General features: G+C 34.7%; 1 protein-coding gene across 2 annotated transcripts; it reads left to right on the top strand.

Moving 5' to 3' along the window:
• The first annotated feature begins 3,651 nt into the window (after positions 1-3,651).
• Positions 3,652-8,951, top strand: LOC137726594 (nuclear transcription factor Y subunit A-7-like). 2 transcript variants are annotated; one of them, XM_068465529.1, is made up of 6 exons: positions 3,652-3,798; positions 4,965-5,031; positions 5,854-5,999; positions 7,721-7,825; positions 7,949-8,113; positions 8,209-8,951. In XM_068465529.1, exons 2-6 carry the CDS (start codon positions 5,004-5,006, stop codon positions 8,392-8,394), a joined length of 630 nt encoding a protein of 209 aa, XP_068321630.1. In that variant the 5' UTR covers positions 3,652-3,798; positions 4,965-5,003; the 3' UTR covers positions 8,395-8,951. The 2 variants fall into 2 exon arrangements, with proteins under 2 accessions (XP_068321630.1, XP_068321631.1); XM_068465530.1 differs by lacking the exon at positions 3,652-3,798 and adding an exon at positions 3,824-4,094.
• Positions 8,952-19,008: the final 10,057 nt, after the last annotated feature.

The following is a 19,008-nucleotide window of genomic DNA, read 5'->3' as shown; positions in this document are numbered from 1 at the left end:
TAATATGGCCGACGAATTTGACTAGTCAAATCTTCTTTATTGTTTATAATGAAAAGTTTATAGGGAGGTTGGCTACTCTTACTATTACCAGAATATACCCACAACTTCAAGCTATTTATGCGTGACACAAAACTGTCAGCTGACACTAATATAAATTTACGTATGAATTTACAAATGGGGCACCAATGAGAACTGATGGCATTGGTAATGAGGATCGAACTTGAATTGGGGGTTAACCACAAGCATGTTATTACCAACTGAATCAATTATCGTTGGCAACTAGTCAAAACAAGCCTAGCAGAGCAAATCTAAACGCAATTTTTTTTTTAAATTACGATAAATTTTGATATAATTAAGTTTGAAATATAATTTCTACACGCTTTTATTTACCTTTTCTACGCGTCTCGTGCTTTTAGACTTGGGTTAAAAAAAAGTCTACAAAAATAACCAGTGTAAGTGGCCTAGTGGTAATAGCGCGGACTGCGGTTCTCAATAAACAAAAAAATGTGAGAGGTCCCGAGTTCAATGCTCCGAACTGGTGAGTCTGCTTGATCCTGACTACGGGTAAGGTGAAACTTCTCATAGCTTCTACGGGGCTAAAAAAGGTGAATAAAAATGAATAATTTTAGATGACCGTCAACTGTTTTCTTTTTTTTTTTTTAAATAAAGGGAAGAGAACAAGATCTGCAACAATTATTCCGTCAACTTCTTTTTTATATGAACGATATATTATTCTAATTTTATTAGCCACAAGTATAATATAATTCAGTTACTTTCTTAGTGATCAGTTATGTTCATACACTACGATGTAGTGCTGTTATATTTTTTTTCTCATTTATACGTATAAAGTTTTATGATTTATGAATGACGAATACAAAATTTAGTTATGATTGAGTTAATATGATTTATTGAAATCTTCCTCCCGCTAATATAGAAATGAAACACTCTAACTACAAAAATGGAGATCAAACTTATATCAGAGAAGATATTATAGAGTGGTACTGTAGTACCACATGGCATTGTTAAATGGGGTACTTATTAATTAAATCACGGCACGTGGAATTGTGAGATAATAAAAATTATCAGTATTTTTTTATTAATAATTTCATTAACCGACTTCTTCTCTTTCCTCTTCGTTAACGGAAATTTTTTAACTTCATCTCCTCCTTCCCCCATCTCCTTCTTGCCTTTTTTCCGTCACATAACTCTCTGCCTCCTCTGGGCTGCCACATCTGATTCCTCCAAGCTTAAAACTCTTCCATCACGTGCCATTTAGTATTTACGATTTAGTGATATTCTTCTTCATATGTAAGTGAGAAGTCTTACGTTCGATTTTCGCCAAATATGGATTTGAACTATATTATTGCTAACCTATTATGAGCCTAAGCCAACCCTTCATCATTTTTAACGTATATAATATCGTTTGTTAAAAAATAAAAAAAATCACCCATCACGTTCCCATCCATCTGCAGATGAAGCAAGAAGGACAACAATTTTTTCATTTGCAAATGGTTCCCCCAAGCTTTAAAAACTCACCCATCAAATTGAATCGCATATGTTATCTTTGTCTAAGAAAACTCAGAACCTCCAAATTTGCGCAAGCTGGAATCCAAAAGGATAAAACAAAATTCAATCAAAAAATTGCAATTAGATTCAAGCAAAAAATTCCAGAACCAATAACATGAGATTTCTGGTATTTGTAGTTTGTGGATTTTAATGTTTAGGATGAGATTCAATCAAAATTCAAGCAAAAGAAGAGGTGGAGGAAATTTTTTGTTTGGGAATTTTAACAAAAAGTTATCAATATTGTTCATTTTAATGAAAAATCATATTTTTACACTAAAAAGTCAATTCTGATATAATTCATTTTACTCTTTCTTTTGTCTTTATCGTTAAAACTCAAAGTTTTCAAATTTTTTTCATTAGTTTTTTATTTTTTGGTGGAAAAGGAGGGAGTAGAGGAACGGGAGAAGCATTGAAACCCAGCCTTCAACTTTTCTTTAATAATTACTCTGCCACATGTCATACGTTGCCCATAATGCTACGTGGTGATATATAGGACAAGGGATTGTTTGCCTTCTCACTTTCAATGTTTTTTCGTGCTCTTCTGTTTTGTATGGTCACGGTTAAGCCGCATCAACATTTTATATTATTTTTTTAATAAAGATAATAAGACAAAAATAAATAGTAATATAAAATATTGATGTAACTTAACTGTGACTACGTGGAAAGACAGACAATTTTTGTCCGATACAATAACTACTATCTATTAATGCTACGTGATGATACTGTATTATTCAATAATTTCTCGTACCAGAGATCTATATTTCATGGTCAACTTACGAAACCACAACTATTATAACAATTAAAATGAAAAACAATCTCACCACACACTTTTCACTCGATCACGATAACATAAATTGTTATCCATAAATCCATCACCCTTCCGATACGCACTAGTGTTGTTTACTACTATTTTGTTTTTATTCCTACTTTGTCTTCTTATTTTTCTTTTCCTCGTGACTCAAATGAGAGAAAAGTAAACATAGAGAGAAGTGAAATTTTTAGTTATGACGGGAATACATCATATGTTTTAGTAGGTATGGTGAGAAATTTTATTTTTTAAATTATTAACTTTTTAACACACATATCTCACCATTTGTTTAGTGACATGTGATGTACTGCCCCGTATACCGATCACATTAAAAAATATCTCTAGAGAGAAAGAGCCCAACCTAGGCCCACATAGTAGGCCCCACAAAAAATATATGAGAGAGAAGTTGAAGAGAAATGCGTGAGAGAGGAAACGTGAGAGTAAATTTTAAATAAAATTATGTGTTGGCGGAATTTTTTTTTTTAAATTTAATTTGTGTCAAAGTTTCTCAATTTTAACTTAGTTTGAATAATGATCTCTCAATTAAAAATTAATTACTAGTGGTCTCTTAACTTATCAAAATATACAGTTATGGTCATTTTCGTTAACTCCATTAGAATTCTATCAAAATGAGTTATGTTAGAATGATTATTGCTACAATTGGTAAAAATTAAGGGACCATTACTTTAATTGAGTTAAAGTTAAAGGATTATTTCTCTAATTGAGTTAAAGTTAAGGGATCATAATTATAATTTTTCTCATTCGGTTTTTTATATTTGTCATTCAATTCAACCTCCTGTGTAGAACGTGACTCATTTTCACAAACATTCCAACAAAGTTAAAGAAAACAATCACCATTTTAATTAAGTTAAAATTAAACGATTATTGCTACAATTTCTTTTAATATATTTAAAGCATCTGTGTCAAGAAAACTTTGAAATAGGTAGTTCAGAGAGGACGTGGACCCTAACGGAAATGTAGCTCAGCGGTCACTCTCAATCCCGCCCACTCCCCCGCGCAGTAGGCCCCGCCGAATTCCTGGTCCAGATTATCTCCCGGGCAGCACATTCCCCCTTGCCCGAAACAGTCCCCTCCATCCGACGGCCCACGTGTCCACCTCTCCCTATCCTGCTCGACACTTAACCGATAAAAATAAAACACAAAAAATAAAATAAAATAAATAAATAAAATAAAAATGTTGTATGGCTATAAATGGGCATGCAGCTTAAAGTAGTAATAATATGGATATATATGTATAGAGAGAGAGAGAGAGAGAGAGAGAGAGAGAGCGAGATAATAATATGGATATATATTTATAGAGAGAGAGGGAGAGAGGAGTTCTGATTCCGTCAGACGCCATTTTTCGTACCTGCAGAAGAAGCAGATTTTTTACTAATTAAGTGGCAGCAACCAGCGAATAAAGGGTAAATTTCCCAAATTTCGAAACCCTAGCATTTTTGCTCTCTAATTTATTTTGCCTTGCCATGCCAATTATGGGGAAGTCTCCAGTTGGTGCAATTGGGGGGAAAATGCATGGAACTGGGGACTTGTTTGTTCTTGCTGATTTGGTGGATTTTCTAATTTTTTTTAGCTTGTTTATTAGGTGTTTTCAGAGTTAATTGAGCTGAATTTTCTGGGTTTAATTCTGCGTTTCTTACTTGATTATGGAATTGGGCATACAGATGAACTTAATTGGTTGGATTGGAAATTATTGAGATGAGTAGGGTTTACTTTCTGCTTTTAACCATGATTATGTTTCATGAGCTAAATTAGTTGTTTCAAGGCATTCATTGAAGAAATATTAAGTATAAATCTGCAGCTTTGGCTACAACTTAAGAGTGGAGGGAGTTCTCGTTTATTGATGATTTGTTTATCTATGTATTTCGAGCCTCGACGCAATGGTAAGATTGCTCCATTGTGATCTGGTAGTCACCCATTCGAATTGGCAACCTTTCGAAATGGGGGTAAGGATTTGTACATCCAGTCCTCCTTGGACTCTCTGTGGAGGGAGACAAAGCCTAGTGCACCTTTTTTAAATCTGTTTCTATTTCAGTATCTTTGTTATGCTGGAAAATGGAAGCTACACTTTGGAAATTAGTAGTTCATACTTGAAGGCTATCAGTGTCATCGCGTATCTTTGATTGTATCTTGTTCTTTCATTTTGCTGATATGGTTCTGCGATATCAGTTCCCAATTCCCTTCCCAATTGCAGCTTCTGTTTTTCGTGGTTCTCAAATATATGTGGTTATATTATACTATGGTAGGCCGTACTAGTGAGCTTTTGGGCTTCTTTGTGGGCATTGACTAGCAACTGAATTTTAGGGATATTCTTTTCTTTGCCCTAAATTCCAATTGTGTTGTTGCAGTTCGGTTGATTTTTGGTGCCTTGGTGTTGGTAGATTGGGTCTGCTTGTAATTTTCTGTTTTTGTGATATTTTTTTAGTGATAGTGGTGACACTCGCTCGTTCTCACAGATGGAATCTATTTTTTACACTAATAGATTTTCAATTCAGCAAAGTCATACTTTCTTATTATTGTAGTAACATGTTATTTTGGTATGACATTGACCTGGGTGATTATTACTTTGCAGCTACATATTGTTTTCGAACTCTCCACATACAACATCCTCATGACTTCTTCTGTGCGCCATCATTCCGGTAAATTTTTTCCCCCAAAATCCATATTCATAAATTTCATATCATCATGTCATACCTTTAAGTGACTAAGTCCATTCAACTTGGTGTAAATGGATAAGGACGCATGTTTCTGGCATTTAATTGAGCCGGAGTAGTTAATGTGGCAAGAAACTGGTCGTTTTGGTTTTTCTGCTTCTTTGATAAAAATAATGGTGTAAATTTTGTGTTAAACTTGTTCAAGTAAGGGTTCGTTCGTTTTCTTTTTGTGGATTATTCTAGAATCCAATAACTTTTTGTGAGATTAACATCTGCTTACCTTTTTCATTCCAAATACCCATCCCATTTCTGAAGTTGAGGTTGAAATCACGGTTTGATTTTAGCAAGATCTGTTTCTGTTCCCGACTTCCAGTCCTCAACTTCCTTTGGTATTCCTGACTTCGAATTATGGTTTACATAATTTACCATCTCACTGATAATCCATTTACCCCTTTAATTTGAGGTGTGCCCTAAGGAAGGCTCTACCTTGTGTTGTTTTAGTCGGCCTTAGTGCTGTCTAGTAATGCTGTTTTATCACATCCCGACTACGTGTTTCATATATTGCTTCCATGCTACATAATGACCGAGGTGGTGATGTAGGATTTACTACACTTTTTTCTCATATTTCTGGCTGTATAACATTGAAGTTCAAGCTTCCAAGCTTTCAATTCTTTGTTATTGATTTTGGTTTTGTTTCTTGCGTGATGCTTGGCATCATGGTTTTTGTTTCGTCCTTTCTTCACTTGTCTGTTTGTATACCATTTCTCGAACCGCAATGTTATATACTTTACGATAATGGTTTTGCAGATAATAGTGATTCTGATGACCAGCAAAGTCATTCAGAGTCTCAAGTTCATTCATCCTTACCTGCAATTGGAATGTCTCATCCCGGAGTACCAACCACAAATATGCAGTATGCAGTACCTCCACAAGTTGGAACGGGACACGCAGTGGTAATCCATCTAAAACTCTTTTTTAGTTGACGTGTTTTCATGCAAGAGGAAGTCCACTACTTGTTCTACTTTATTGTTGTGTCATGTATTTTGTGGTTTGTTTGGTGCCATATATTTGTATATGTGTGTGTTTGTCGTGACTCCAGGTAGCGAAAATAAGATGAACGTTTATGAAGATGTTGCCCTGTATACATTGGTGATCCTATACACCATGTTTGACCGTCAAGTTTTAGAATGTGCTGAAGCATATATGTGGTAACAGGTTACTTAGTTCATCAAATAATTTACAGTTATTTCTCTTTTTAATGATGTTGAAGTTGCAATTTTATTAAATATAAGAGATGTTTGCTTCTTAAACTTGGGTAACAGAGCAGTGAAGCAATGTGTAACATGGCCCCAAAGAGAATTTGTATATGGTTGGAAAGAAAATAGATTTAGCCTTCAAGACATGCATCCAAGATTGAGAAAGAAAAAAGTAAAAATAAAAAAAAGATGAATTCAATGGATTAGAGGCCATCACTTGTAAAGAAACTGGTGGATTAATAGGACTAAATTACAGGTATCACACTGTTATGATTCTTTGGCAGCATATCTGGTCATAATTAGGGACATTCATTGCAAAATTTAAACTTAAAAAAAATATGGAAAAAGCTATTCGTGAAATAAAAGATCAATGCTTTTTATTTTGAAGACAATGTTGTATTTTGCAAGGTATTTAGGCAGTTTATATGGTTTGAGTCTCAATAATTTTGATCTTCTGTACATAGAGGGATTAAACTATGCTTTGTAACGGAATAAAAGGATGGAGGTGGAAGGAAGTGTTTCAAATTGACCCGTGAAATTCTTAATTTGATTTTGTGGGGGTTTAATTTCTAGTAGAGATCTTGTTTCGGGTTGCATTGTTGTCCCAAAGCAATTAAATTTGAGTGAGGGTATAATTGTGAAAGTCGTGTTTACACTTCTTTTCCTCCTTTCCATCCTTTTTACTAAACAAAAGGAAGGAAAAATCTCCTTCTCTTCCTTTGTCCTTCCTTTATGATTTACCGTCTACTTGCTCTTGCAACCTTCCTTCCAAACTAATGTTGTCGAAATTGTTGTTATCATTTAAAACATTCTTATTCTAGATCTAGAATGTTAAGGATCATTGGTAAGTTTTGCTTCTCGAGCTATGTTTCATGTAGATGTTTGTTTGTAATATTAATGTAAATGCTTTAGGTTAAGCTTAAGATAACCGGCTCATTTGCAATAATAATCTGAGGAAATTATCTTCGAACTCTTACAGATAGTTGGCACTTGGCATAGATTTTGAAATAAGCAATATCCTGTGAGGCAGCTTGTGTATGTCTCCTCTTGGCCTAAGGTTTCATCTGGTTCATTTTGGTACCTACTTTGTTGTAAGCGTTCTTAGCCCTAGACATTAATGCGTAGTTTTTCCACTTTAGGCGATCCTTTCATAGAATACCCTTGTGTACTTTGCCCTCTTGTTTTAGTGTATAAATAATTGATTGTGACTACTTTCACTATTTGTTTGAAACTATTGACCTTGTTTGAACAAATTGGTTGCTGTAAGTGCTTCTGTAACTGAATAAACAGCATATCAATGTTCTGCTTCTGCCTAGTTACATATACAAAGTAGAGAGCAAAACAGAGAAAAATTATCATCCGTACCAAATTGTATTTCAAATATTTTGATACATTATGCTTCGCTTGTCTAATTGAAGGCACCAGGAGCTTACCCCTATCCAGACCCTTACTACAGAAGCATCTTTGCTCCCTATGAAACACAGCCATATCCTTCACAGCCCTATGGGGCCGCGCAACCAACGGTATATCTTCCCCGTCTTTTAGATACCATTTCTTGATAATAGTACTTCAATATGGCGAGATGAGACCGCATTTTGCTTATGCGCCTGAAATTTATGGTTATTACTGCGTGTGTTTCATTTCAGGTTCATCTTCAGTTGATGGGAATCCAGCAAGCAGGTGTTCCACTGCCGTCAGATGCAGTTGAGGAACCTGTGTTTGTAAATGCAAAACAGTATCATGGTATCTTGCGACGTCGGCAGTCTCGTGCTAAAGCAGAATCTGAAAATAAAGCTCTTAAGAATCGTAAGGTAATATTGTGGATTGCAAATCCTTGCACCTTGTGTTCAATGAAACGTTTAGTTAGGCTTCATTTATTCATTGGCACTTCAAACTACTCTTGCAGCCATACTTGCATGAATCTCGACACCAGCATGCATTGAGAAGAGCTAGAGGATGCGGGGGTCGCTTTCTTAATGCAAAGAAAAATGAGAATGAACAGGATGAAATGACATCGGGTAACAAATCGCAGTCAAATATCAACTTGAACTCTGATAAAAATGAGCTTGCTTCCTCAGATCGAACGTCCTAAATACTTCAGAAGCAATTGCAACACCCAAGGGGCCACATGAAGCGTTTATTCTTCAACAACCACCAGGGACGGAGGTCCCAATACCAGTTTCGTTAGTCTCGGTAGTGCTTCACTGTGGCTGGACACTTGAAGCTTCATTAGCAATAGCATGTGTATAGGTTCTTAAGTATTAGGCTTGTAGGGAGGTTGCGAAAGACGAAGTAGGCAGAGTCTTATTGAAGTAGAGTGATATAACCTTGTCGACAACGGGTTTCTTTTCAACCCGACGCACCTTGTTTCCCGAGAGAGTGACGGTTAAGAATGCTTTGTGGTGTACGCTTGAACTTATACCTGTTTGTGAGGTTGGAAACTCGTAGGACCAAATATAGAGTTGTGTTGTTTGGTTTGGTAATGCTTCGTTAGATCGGCAGAGATTAGGTTGGCTGCCGATTGTGTCTTAGTAGTATGATTAGTAGTAGTTATATGACTTGTATTCCTTTCTTATCGATTCGGACAATAAGCTTAATGGTTAATGAAATTGGGTGCAACTTCTTTCTTTGTGAAGATGAAGGGTTTACTAAACAGGAATTGAATTATGCACTCGTTTTCACCTTCTGGACTCCTCTCTGTCGTTTAGCGATTTTAACTGACAATCGAGCGACAGAATTAAGGGGAGGAGTGCAGAAGGTGAAAAGGTTAGTGCGTAAGATGCTCCCCTTGCTAAGAATGATCGAGCTATGAGCACGAGCAGGTTGGCACTCGGGGGGTGTTTGGGCGGGGAAGAACGGTGCAATATGAGATGGTAATCGATCTCTATCATAAAATTAAAGGTAAGGGGCTGGGCTGGGCTGCCTATTCAATCAAATACTCGACCGCCCGGTGCTATTGGTGCGGGCTGTAAGGCCATCTTTAATGAAGATGGCTAAAGGTTCAAAAGTTAGAAAATGGTTTGATTTGTTCAAAAATTCATTTTCAACCGATAGTTGTGCTATAATTCTATGGAACATACCAGGCGTCATCATTAGACCGAAGAGATATTAGGCTGGCCAAATATAGCCTCTATCTTAGCCCCTTTTTGGGGCCCCAACTCCTCACTTAAAATAATTGATTGAAATTGAACGTCTAAAGTTGAAAACATCCAACGATAATTTAGTTAAATTAACAAATAAATTTGAAGTATAAATTTAAAACTAATAAAGTATTTAGGGGGCTATGTTTAGCCCTTTTCGGTTGGATATGGTATATGAGTATGACCTTGAACTATTTATTTAAAAATAATATTTTGCGGGGCTATAATTCTAGATGGAGCTATGTTTAGCTCTTTCAGTTAGAGATGGCATTTTCAGGGCCAAAGAGCCATGTTTAGCCCTATAGCCCTGCAATAAATTATTTTTTAATGAACAATGATAATTATATTTTATATCATTTCCGACCTAGGGGGCCAAAGGGCCATAGGCCAAAATATAGCCCTTTGACAAAAAACTCACTCCAACCGAAAGGGGCTACTTTTTAGCCCCCTCAATAATTTATTATTTTAATTAAATTAATATGGTTAATTGAATTAAAATACTATATTAAAATAAGGTTTTTGGACATATTTTGAGTGTCACTTGTCTCTAAGGTTTTCGGACATAATTGAATTAAACTACCATATTGAAATAAAATGAGGTAAGATAGTATGAAATGGTGAAAATAATGTGAAAAATAGTGTATAAATGACTTAGGTATTTATAGGAAAAAAAATTAGATTTTATTTTTATTTTTATTTTAAAAATTTTCGTCTAAAAAGCTTTGTAATTTATCATAAGATTAAATTATGTTAATGTCAAATGCACCTGACAAATGGCGCTAGAACGAACCGCTTCATAAAATTAAGCTTTGTTATTTTATCGAAAAATGGACTGGAGCAGCTTTGGGAATTTCAGGCTGGAAAATGGAATGGAGTCAATAAATGGTGCTGGCTGGGGTACTGTATCAGGCTGATTGGCTGGCTCATTTTGGCCAACCTACTGGCCTGGTGTTTGATTTTTGGTCAAGTAAGGCCCATAAGCCCTTTGGCCTAGCCCTCGGTTGGAGACAGTTTTCGTGTCAAAACGAACTATATTTTAGCATATGGCCCTTTGGCCTGGTCGGTTAGAGATGGCCTAAGGAGTCAATCAATCTCTGACCTCTCAGTGTCCCTCTTAGGCCATTTCCAACCGAGCCGCCCATAAGGACATATGCCAAAGCATAACTCTTTTTGACACAAAACCCATCTTCAATGAAGGTCTGGGGCAAAAAATCTTGGGACCAACCAGGCCAAAATCCATCCATATGGCCAACGGGCTGGCCATTTTTAGTCAACCAGGCAGCCCTTTCAGTTGGGCCCAGCTGGATTTTTACTTTTTACTTTTTTAAGACAAAATTAAAAAAAAAAAAGAATTCTAATTCTAATTTTTTTTCCCTATAAATACCTAAGACATTTCTCACATCCTTTTCACCCTTCCATACTATATTACCTCATTTTATTTCAATTCTTCACATTCTATTCACCTCAAACACTTTTTTTCATACACACACCTCTCTTAACTCTTTTAATAATATTTCCTTTAATTTTTTTCAATAATTTTCAACTGGTCACATCTATAAGTGGCACTTCAATGATGTACGAATGCTTATTCATTTAGCGACAAGTAACACTCAAAATACGTCTGGAAACCTTATTTTAATATGTTAGTTTAATTTAATCAACCAATAAAATTAAAGAACAAACTTAAAATAATAAAATATTGAGGGGACTAAAAAATAGACCCCTTCGATTGGATATGGTACATAAATATGGTCTAGCATTCTTTATTAACAAATAATTTCTTGCAGAGCTATAATCTGGATGGGGGCTAAATATAACCCTTTTAGTTGGAGATGACCGTAAGTCATCTCTAATGGAGAGGGCTAAAGGTTCAAAAGTCAAAATTTGGTCTGATTTGTTCATAAACTCATTTGTAAACGATGATTGAGCTACTATTCTATGGAGTCCACCAGACCATTATTTGGCCAAATGTAGCCCTTCTCGTAGCTCATTTTTAGGGGGTTTAGTTTCTCAGTTGCAATAATTGATTCAAATTCAACGTTAGATTTGAAAACATCCAACGGTCGTTTTATTAAATTAACTAATAAATTTAAAACTGATAAATTATTTAGGGGGCTATATTTAGCCCCTTCGGTGGTAGATGATATATAAGTATAGTCTAACACTGTTCATTTTAAAAATAATTTTTTGGAGAGCTATAATTCTAGACGGGGCTATATTTAGCTATTTCAGTTGGATATGACCTTAGAGTGAGTTGTAAGGAGTCGTCGTCTCAAGACAAGTCCGTTGGTCTTTGTTTTTTTTTTTATCAATGGGGAACAATGTATTAAAAGGCAGAGGCGTTCCATGGATAGTCCCGCCTAGGCGTGCGGCGAAACCTCACAAGACCTAAATAATTTAATATATATTGTATATATAATTATCTATTGAGATTAGAATACTAAAAAACTTGAATTTTGAAACAAATTATGGTGGTTTGGAGAATTTTGAAACAAATTGAGGTATGAGATTGGAGTAAAATTGAAATATAGGATTGGGATTGAGAATTTAGGGTTTGAGGAATTGGGGAATTGTGGAATTAGGGATGGGGTGAAATATAGCAAAGAGAATTGGGTATTGGTTGGTCACAGAGAAAATGGGATATTGGGTGGTGAAAATAACAGAGAATTGGCAAAGAAGAAGAATTGCAATGATTATAAAAAATAAAATAAAAAATTAAACTTTGCCAAAATGACGTCGTTTTGGGCCAAGTCTTTATAAAAAATAAAAAACATTTCTTCTTCCTCGCGCGGTCGTCTTCTTCGTGAAAATGCCGTTGCAACATAGTTACAAAGCACAGAGTTTTTCAGAAAATTTTAGATTTCAAAAAAGATTTTGGATCACTGTAACGTCCAGTCAACACCTTAGGCACGCCCCAAAAAAACCTATGCAAGTTTCCGTCCAATCCAAGAAAACATAGGCAAAATTGCCGAAACCCGACCTCCAAGGTAGCCTAAACGCACCCCGAGATGCATCTTTTAAAACACTGATGGGGAATGAGAGATTTGACTTTGAAATCTTTTCTAATATTAGAAAAAATAGGTATTATTTGACTAAGAGCTAGCAGATGAGTTAGATGGGGGTATAAAACGCATCAAGGATGTTGGCTTCTCTTCTCTTCTCTTCTCTACGTTCAACGCATCACTATTACCTTCTTTTTAATTTTCTACTTTCATATTACGTTATCTGATTCAAAAATGTTTCTTCCATGAAATCATTTCGGTTCTTGTCTGAAAACCCTAACGTTGTTTGAATTTGTCTTCTGTGGACTGCATGAATATTTTTTTTCAACTCATATGTCAAGTTTAGGGTTGTTGGGAATGGACAACCAGCAAATGTGGAAATGGACCTGTAGTCATATGTATTGTTAAATTTTTAGTCCAAAATTATTAAATAATGAATTTAGGATTCTTAAAGTAACTTAAAAAAAAAAATTGTGTAGACTATTCTAATTTAATTTTATGAACATTTGAATTTAAAAATATTTATATTCCGATAAATATTGAAAAATCATTAAACTGACACCATGAAACTTGTGGTACACTATGAAAAAATATGAAACACATGAATTTTTTTTTTAATTTAGTCTTTAGATTTAAATTCTGACCACTAGATTTTTTTTCTTTCCGTTAGATTTGATCATATTAAATCTTAACCATTGGATTCAATGAACTTATAAATATAAAGGGTTAATTACACTAACACCTCTTGAGGTTTATCGAGTTTTCACAAAAACCCGCTCACGTTTGAGACATTACACTAACACCCCTTCAAGTTTTAATTCACTTTCACATGACCCCTTCAGTCAAAATTCTGCTAATAAATTGACAACTTTACCCTTATAATTAATTACTTGGACAATAAAGAAAGTCTTTATAATTATATGGAAAATAAAATATTCAACAACAACATCAAAGCCTTTTCCCACTAAGTGAGGTTGCCTGTATGAATCCTAGAACACCATTGCGTTCGGTTTTGTGCCATGTCTTTCCTTAGATCCAAGTACTCTAACAATTTTCTTAAAGTCTCTTCCATAGAAAATAAAATATTAAAAAAAAAATTAAACATTAAAAAAGGGAGGGGAAGAATGCCCTATGAACGGCGGCTAGCGTCCTCAAAGCATGTTCAAGTCTTAGTGCTTTTGAACAAGGAAGGCAAATCCATGCCTGTACCATCAACTATGCATTCAGTCTTGTAGTACCAATTGGAAGTGCTCTTTCAACCATGTATGCAAAGTGTGGGAATTTGGAAGACAACAGTCTGGTGTGTAGGAGGATGCCAACGAGGGATACAGTAACTAGGAATGCAATGATATAAGGGCTTTCACAAAATGGGAGGGGCATCAAGGCTCTACAAGCATAGAGGTTATGAACGTTATGATAACTATAAGTTATTCAGCAGGTTTATGCATCGATGTTCTATTATTCTTCAGGAATTCTCATTTTACTCATTTTACTCTTTTGTTTGGAAATTAATTTGAGGAAGAAAAGCAACCGTCTGCTTATTTTTTTTATTTGAAAGAATAGAATTAGACTTAAATACAAGAAATTTCATTACAAGTTGCAAATTCAAGGTTGATTCCTCTTGCGCCTTTTGACTTGTTTTGGAATATCAAAGTAATTTTTCATGAAACTAAAATTTTGTTGTTGTTAATTTTTTTCTTATGGATGCAAGCATAATGCTTGTGAAGTAGAATCCCATTGTACATAACCATTCTTAGCAGGGAAAAAGAAGATGAAGATGGTGATACTATTTTAATGTTTAATTATTTTTTGTATAAATTATAAAGATTTTTTTTTATTGTTTAAGTATTAGTTATAAGGGTGAAGTTGTCAGTTTATTAGCATAAATTTGACTAAAGGGGTTATGTGAAAGTGAATTAAAACCTGAGGGGATGTTAGTGTAATGTCTCAAACGTGAGGGAATTTTGTGAAAACTCGATAAATCTCAGGGGTGTTAGTGTAATTAACCCTAAATATAAAACTAAAAAAAATACACATATATGTGGGCCAACCCACTAACCCAGGAGAATTATGGGCTAAATTTGTCCAAAAAAAAAAGAGTTTTGGGTTAAAACTCATATTTGACTCAAGAGTTGCAGCAGGTTGGGATAAGTTTACAACCTAAAATTTGAATTTTACTCCAAAAATTAGAGTAAGTCCTACAAATATGAATGATCATAATCAATTTGCACTCGGGTGTACGACTTAGCTTAACATTTTTTTGTTCACATAATATATAGATAATCGAAGATCTTCTGTTCAAACAGCTTATAACTTTGTTATGATATATAAACCACACCAGAACAATCCGTGAATCATTTCCTTGGGAAACGCATGACAAGTTCCATTGTAATGTTTGGTGGAAAGTAAAATCATGGGTGCCAAAAATAAAGGGCAGCACAAGTCTATCGAAACGGTAATTGAAGTCTCATAATATTACTAATTATGTACCACTATGAGATGACTCAGGAGTAAGAAAAGAATTTCAAACAATATTTTGAGTACGATTTTTTGTGCTGTTGAATTACACGATGATGGTAAGGGAAAGATTGAAATGCCTTTGTGACTCATGAATCTTCTCAACCTCTGAAAATGTGAACTGTCAACAGAAATCTGGTCTTCTTTTTTTTTTTAAAAAAAAAATACTAATTATGAGTTAATTGGTTAGCATACGTCACTTCAATATAGTTAACACGTCCAATCTTTGCTATTTTTTGCATTTGGCAATATGTGTAGTTGGAGGGGTCATCCACTTGTGCTTTCTTAGCCACACATTTATTTCTCTAATTCTATGAATAATAATATAATAAGATGATAAGAAAAGAAAAAACTTTGTCCATATATGTGTATTGCAACTGCAGTTTAAATTTCTCGAAGGATTAATTAAGCTTGTAAGTAGCTTGTACTTTAATTGGTTAAAAATATTTAGATCATTTCAAATCGAATGATAGCCAGAGGATCATTTGGTCTTTCGAAAAATTAATATTTTAATGAACATGGTCATATTTCTTACCGTCTCTAACCGAGGGCCAGGCCAAACATAGTTCTGTCACAAAAAACCATCTCCAACCAAGGATCATAGGGCCAAACATAATTTATTATTTTAATTGAATTACTATGGTTACTTAAATTAAATTACCTCAATAATGTTATGTTATGGATTGTCAATACTTTTCATGTTGTTAAATGTTTTTAAAATGTTGTTTAACTTTCATGTTGTTAAATATATTTTTATATTGTTTAATGTTACTTAATGTTATTTAATGTTGTTTAATATTGTATAACGTTGTTTCATGTTACTTAATATAAATATATAAAAATAAAAAAAACTGTTAAAAAAATCAAATATGATGTCATCATGATGTCAACATGTGGCCAGGCCGGGCCGGCTGGCTGACCCTTTGACCCTTTTTTGTCCAGTGGAGCCCACGAGCCCTTTGGCCTGACCCTTGGTTGGAGACGAATTTTGGGCTATTTTTAACCCTCTGACCCTTTAGACCCTTCAGTTGGAGATGGTCTTACGTCCCTCATGTGCACTTGAGGTCCTAGATACGGTTATATACTTTCATCTTAATTTCACATGTATATAAACAAAATAAGGAACAATTAAACTTGAGAAAAAGGTTCATATATATATATATATATATATGGATTAGGGTATGGATATACACACGGTTTTACACATATTTTGACACTTATTTTGTAGGGTTATTTTGTAATGTACTTCAACAATCCGAACTGTCTATATTTTAGTACCTCATTCATAGATCATCCTTACAAAAAATTTAGACAAATCCAAAACCATTAAAACATTCATTTATGGTAAAGAAAATGGATACGATTCTACAAAGAAACACTAAAATCTAATCCATATGAATGGTCATATGGTTTGGATTTGGGTGATTTTTGGTAAACATGCATAGTCTTTGAGGTAAAACCTAAAAGATAGACAGTTAAATCCTTGAAAAACATTACGAAGTAGACCTCATAAAAACATGTGTTAAAAACGTGTCTCCGACTCCTAACATACATATATACTGCTCCAAGCTAATCAACCCAAAGAAGTTTCCGAAAACCTCAAAAATCCACATATATAGATACAATTTAAAGACTGCATGGTGATCATTTTTGTCATGTTGGTACGCAGTTAATGATCATAAATGCCACTAGTATAGAGTCTCTCATTCTCACTCTCATCTCATGACTGAAACCCTTTTTTTGTTGTCTCTCCTTTTCTAAGGTTTTGACAAAAATATAAAATTCACATACTTTAATCCCACTCCTAATCATATCATGTGTATATTTATGTATAAAATTATATGATATTGTGCCATAATTATTAGCAAATTAATCATAATAAACTTTCCCCTCATCACATGAGAGCATATCCTATCAAGTTGGGTTCCTTCTCTCTATCGATCCATGTCAACCTTTACACCTCTTTAACTTCATGCATATGGACCCTCAACCTACACCTTCACACAAGAGAGAGAGAGAGAGAGAGAGAGAGAGAGAGAGAGAGAGAGAGAGAGAGAGAGAGAGAGAGAGATGTAAAATGGAAGCAAAGGGGTCGATCTTGTTTGTGAGTCTATTACACTCTTTTGGTGCATGACAAAAAATGGGGTCATCCTCTCCACTCCTCCACCAAAGGAGAAAAAGGAGAAGGAAAAAAAAAGGAGAAAGAAACTTTTGGGTCCCTTCAGATAGAGATGGGGCTGCTGGAAAGGGACCTCCAGTACCTTTAATATGTTGATTTTGCAATATCACGCAATGTGATACAGGAACATGACTCAGTGGGGGTTTCTGTGTGTCCCAAACCCTAAAACCTTATTTGTTATATATATTGTATGCTCCTCTTCCCAAAAGGAAAAAAAAAAAAAGGAAAGCTAATTAAAAGAGAAAAAGGGAGAAGCAAAGGGCTTCATCATGATCATAATATAGAGCGCGCTAACTAAGGGAGACAGGAAGACACCAACTGAGTCTGTGTTGCTAGCCATTGACTCCTCTTTCAACCTCATCATAAACCCACTAAAGCTATACATCGACACATGTATGTATAGATTTATATGTGTGTGTGTGAGAGAGAGAGAGAGAGGGAACTTAATTTGAAGGAGTATGTAGGGTTTGCAAGCTTTGGATGCTTTCAAAATATGACCCTTTATGTAAAATGTCAACCTGCGTGAAATCTAAAAGTCAATTACTTTTCTCATCCATCATCTCTCTCTTTTTTCTCTCTCACTCTATTGGATTCTTGCAAGTGAAGAGATAGATGTGGGAGACACCTTCAATTGTCGCCAAAAGGGTGTGCCATGGTTGGTGCTGATCGTCCTCTTAACCACAAAAGTGAAATTTAGGGTTTAGGTTCTTGCTTTGTAAATTAAATTGTTTCAGATAGGTCATAGTTGGTAGAATGTGAGCGTTCAAACTCAAATTTAATGTTGGTCGACCTTAACCACAAAAGTATGTTTAAGGGTTTAGGTTCTAGTTTTGAAAGTTTAAATTGTATTAGATAGATAAGTACTAGAATGTGAGCATTCAACTCAAATTTAATCGTTAATGAATGGTGATGAGACTCAAAACCCTAGCTACTATATATTATTCTCATGCCCGATTGGCAATTATAGTCTATAGTCTGGAGACGACTGTGAGCATGGATAATTAGTTAAGTTGGGTTAAGGTGCTGACACTTCTTATGAAACTATGACGTAGAGTGGTGACATCAGACAAAAATATGACCTCTATAGATATGCACTTAGCCAGTACTAGGGTTCTTATAGATAATCAAAGTACATAACCAGCGAGCTCTTTTTCTTGCATGCATGTGATGTGAGGATCGAGAGTTGGATCTATGTGTCCGGAGCTGTCAAAATTGGAAATCTAGATCACTCAATTTATATCATGTGGCCCTTAACAATCCATCATATTGACTCATCTCACACAAAATCAAGTTCTTAAATGACTCAAATTTCCAAGTTCCAAAAACAGAGATTCAGACATGATCTCAATTCGTGATGTGAACCCCTGCCACTTGTTAATTAATTTAATAAGAGGCATCTTCATGCATGCTATAAAGTATATATACTTTGGTTTAAATTTTTGTATACACTTTTGACAAAAATAAAAATTTGTATACACTGGCATCCATCATTGAAGCTTGATAATCAAGTGTGTTTAAAGTTTTCTTATTTCCTTTTTCGGGTGGAGAAACTAAAACTATATCAATTAACGCTATTATATATATATATATATATATATATATGTGTGTGTGTGTGTGTGTATATATATATCTAACTATTATTGACTAGTCTTCAATTTAATTAAACAATGCATAGATTTAATAGGTAAAATGCGTGGTATATGGTAACTGTATAAAACTCTATCGAAAATAATTCAGACTTAAATTCTCTTTTAACATTAAAAAGAAAATATCATTAGATACCGAGAGCTAATTGGTCTCTTTTCGCACTTTTAACTTACAAGTTACGATGCATGCACATGCACAATACGTGCCACATTTCTACTGAG

This window comes from Pyrus communis, chromosome 2 (genome assembly GCF_963583255.1).
Source record: "Pyrus communis chromosome 2, drPyrComm1.1, whole genome shotgun sequence".
NCBI lineage: Eukaryota > Viridiplantae > Streptophyta > Magnoliopsida > Rosales > Rosaceae > Pyrus > Pyrus communis.
Note: the sequence above shows the minus strand (reverse complement) of the source record. Positions and strands in the feature narration are given on the sequence as shown.

Excerpts from the sequence above, each read along its gene's own strand:
- LOC137726594 (XM_068465529.1), top strand. The coding sequence starts at position 5,004 with ATGACTTCTTCTGTGCGCCATCATTCCG. Across the intron at positions 5,032-5,853 it reads TTCTGTGCGCCATCATTCCG|ATAATAGTGATTCTGATGAC; the intron begins GTAAATTTTTTC and ends ATGGTTTTGCAG. Across the intron at positions 6,000-7,720 it reads TTGGAACGGGACACGCAGTG|GCACCAGGAGCTTACCCCTA; the intron begins GTAATCCATCTA and ends GTCTAATTGAAG.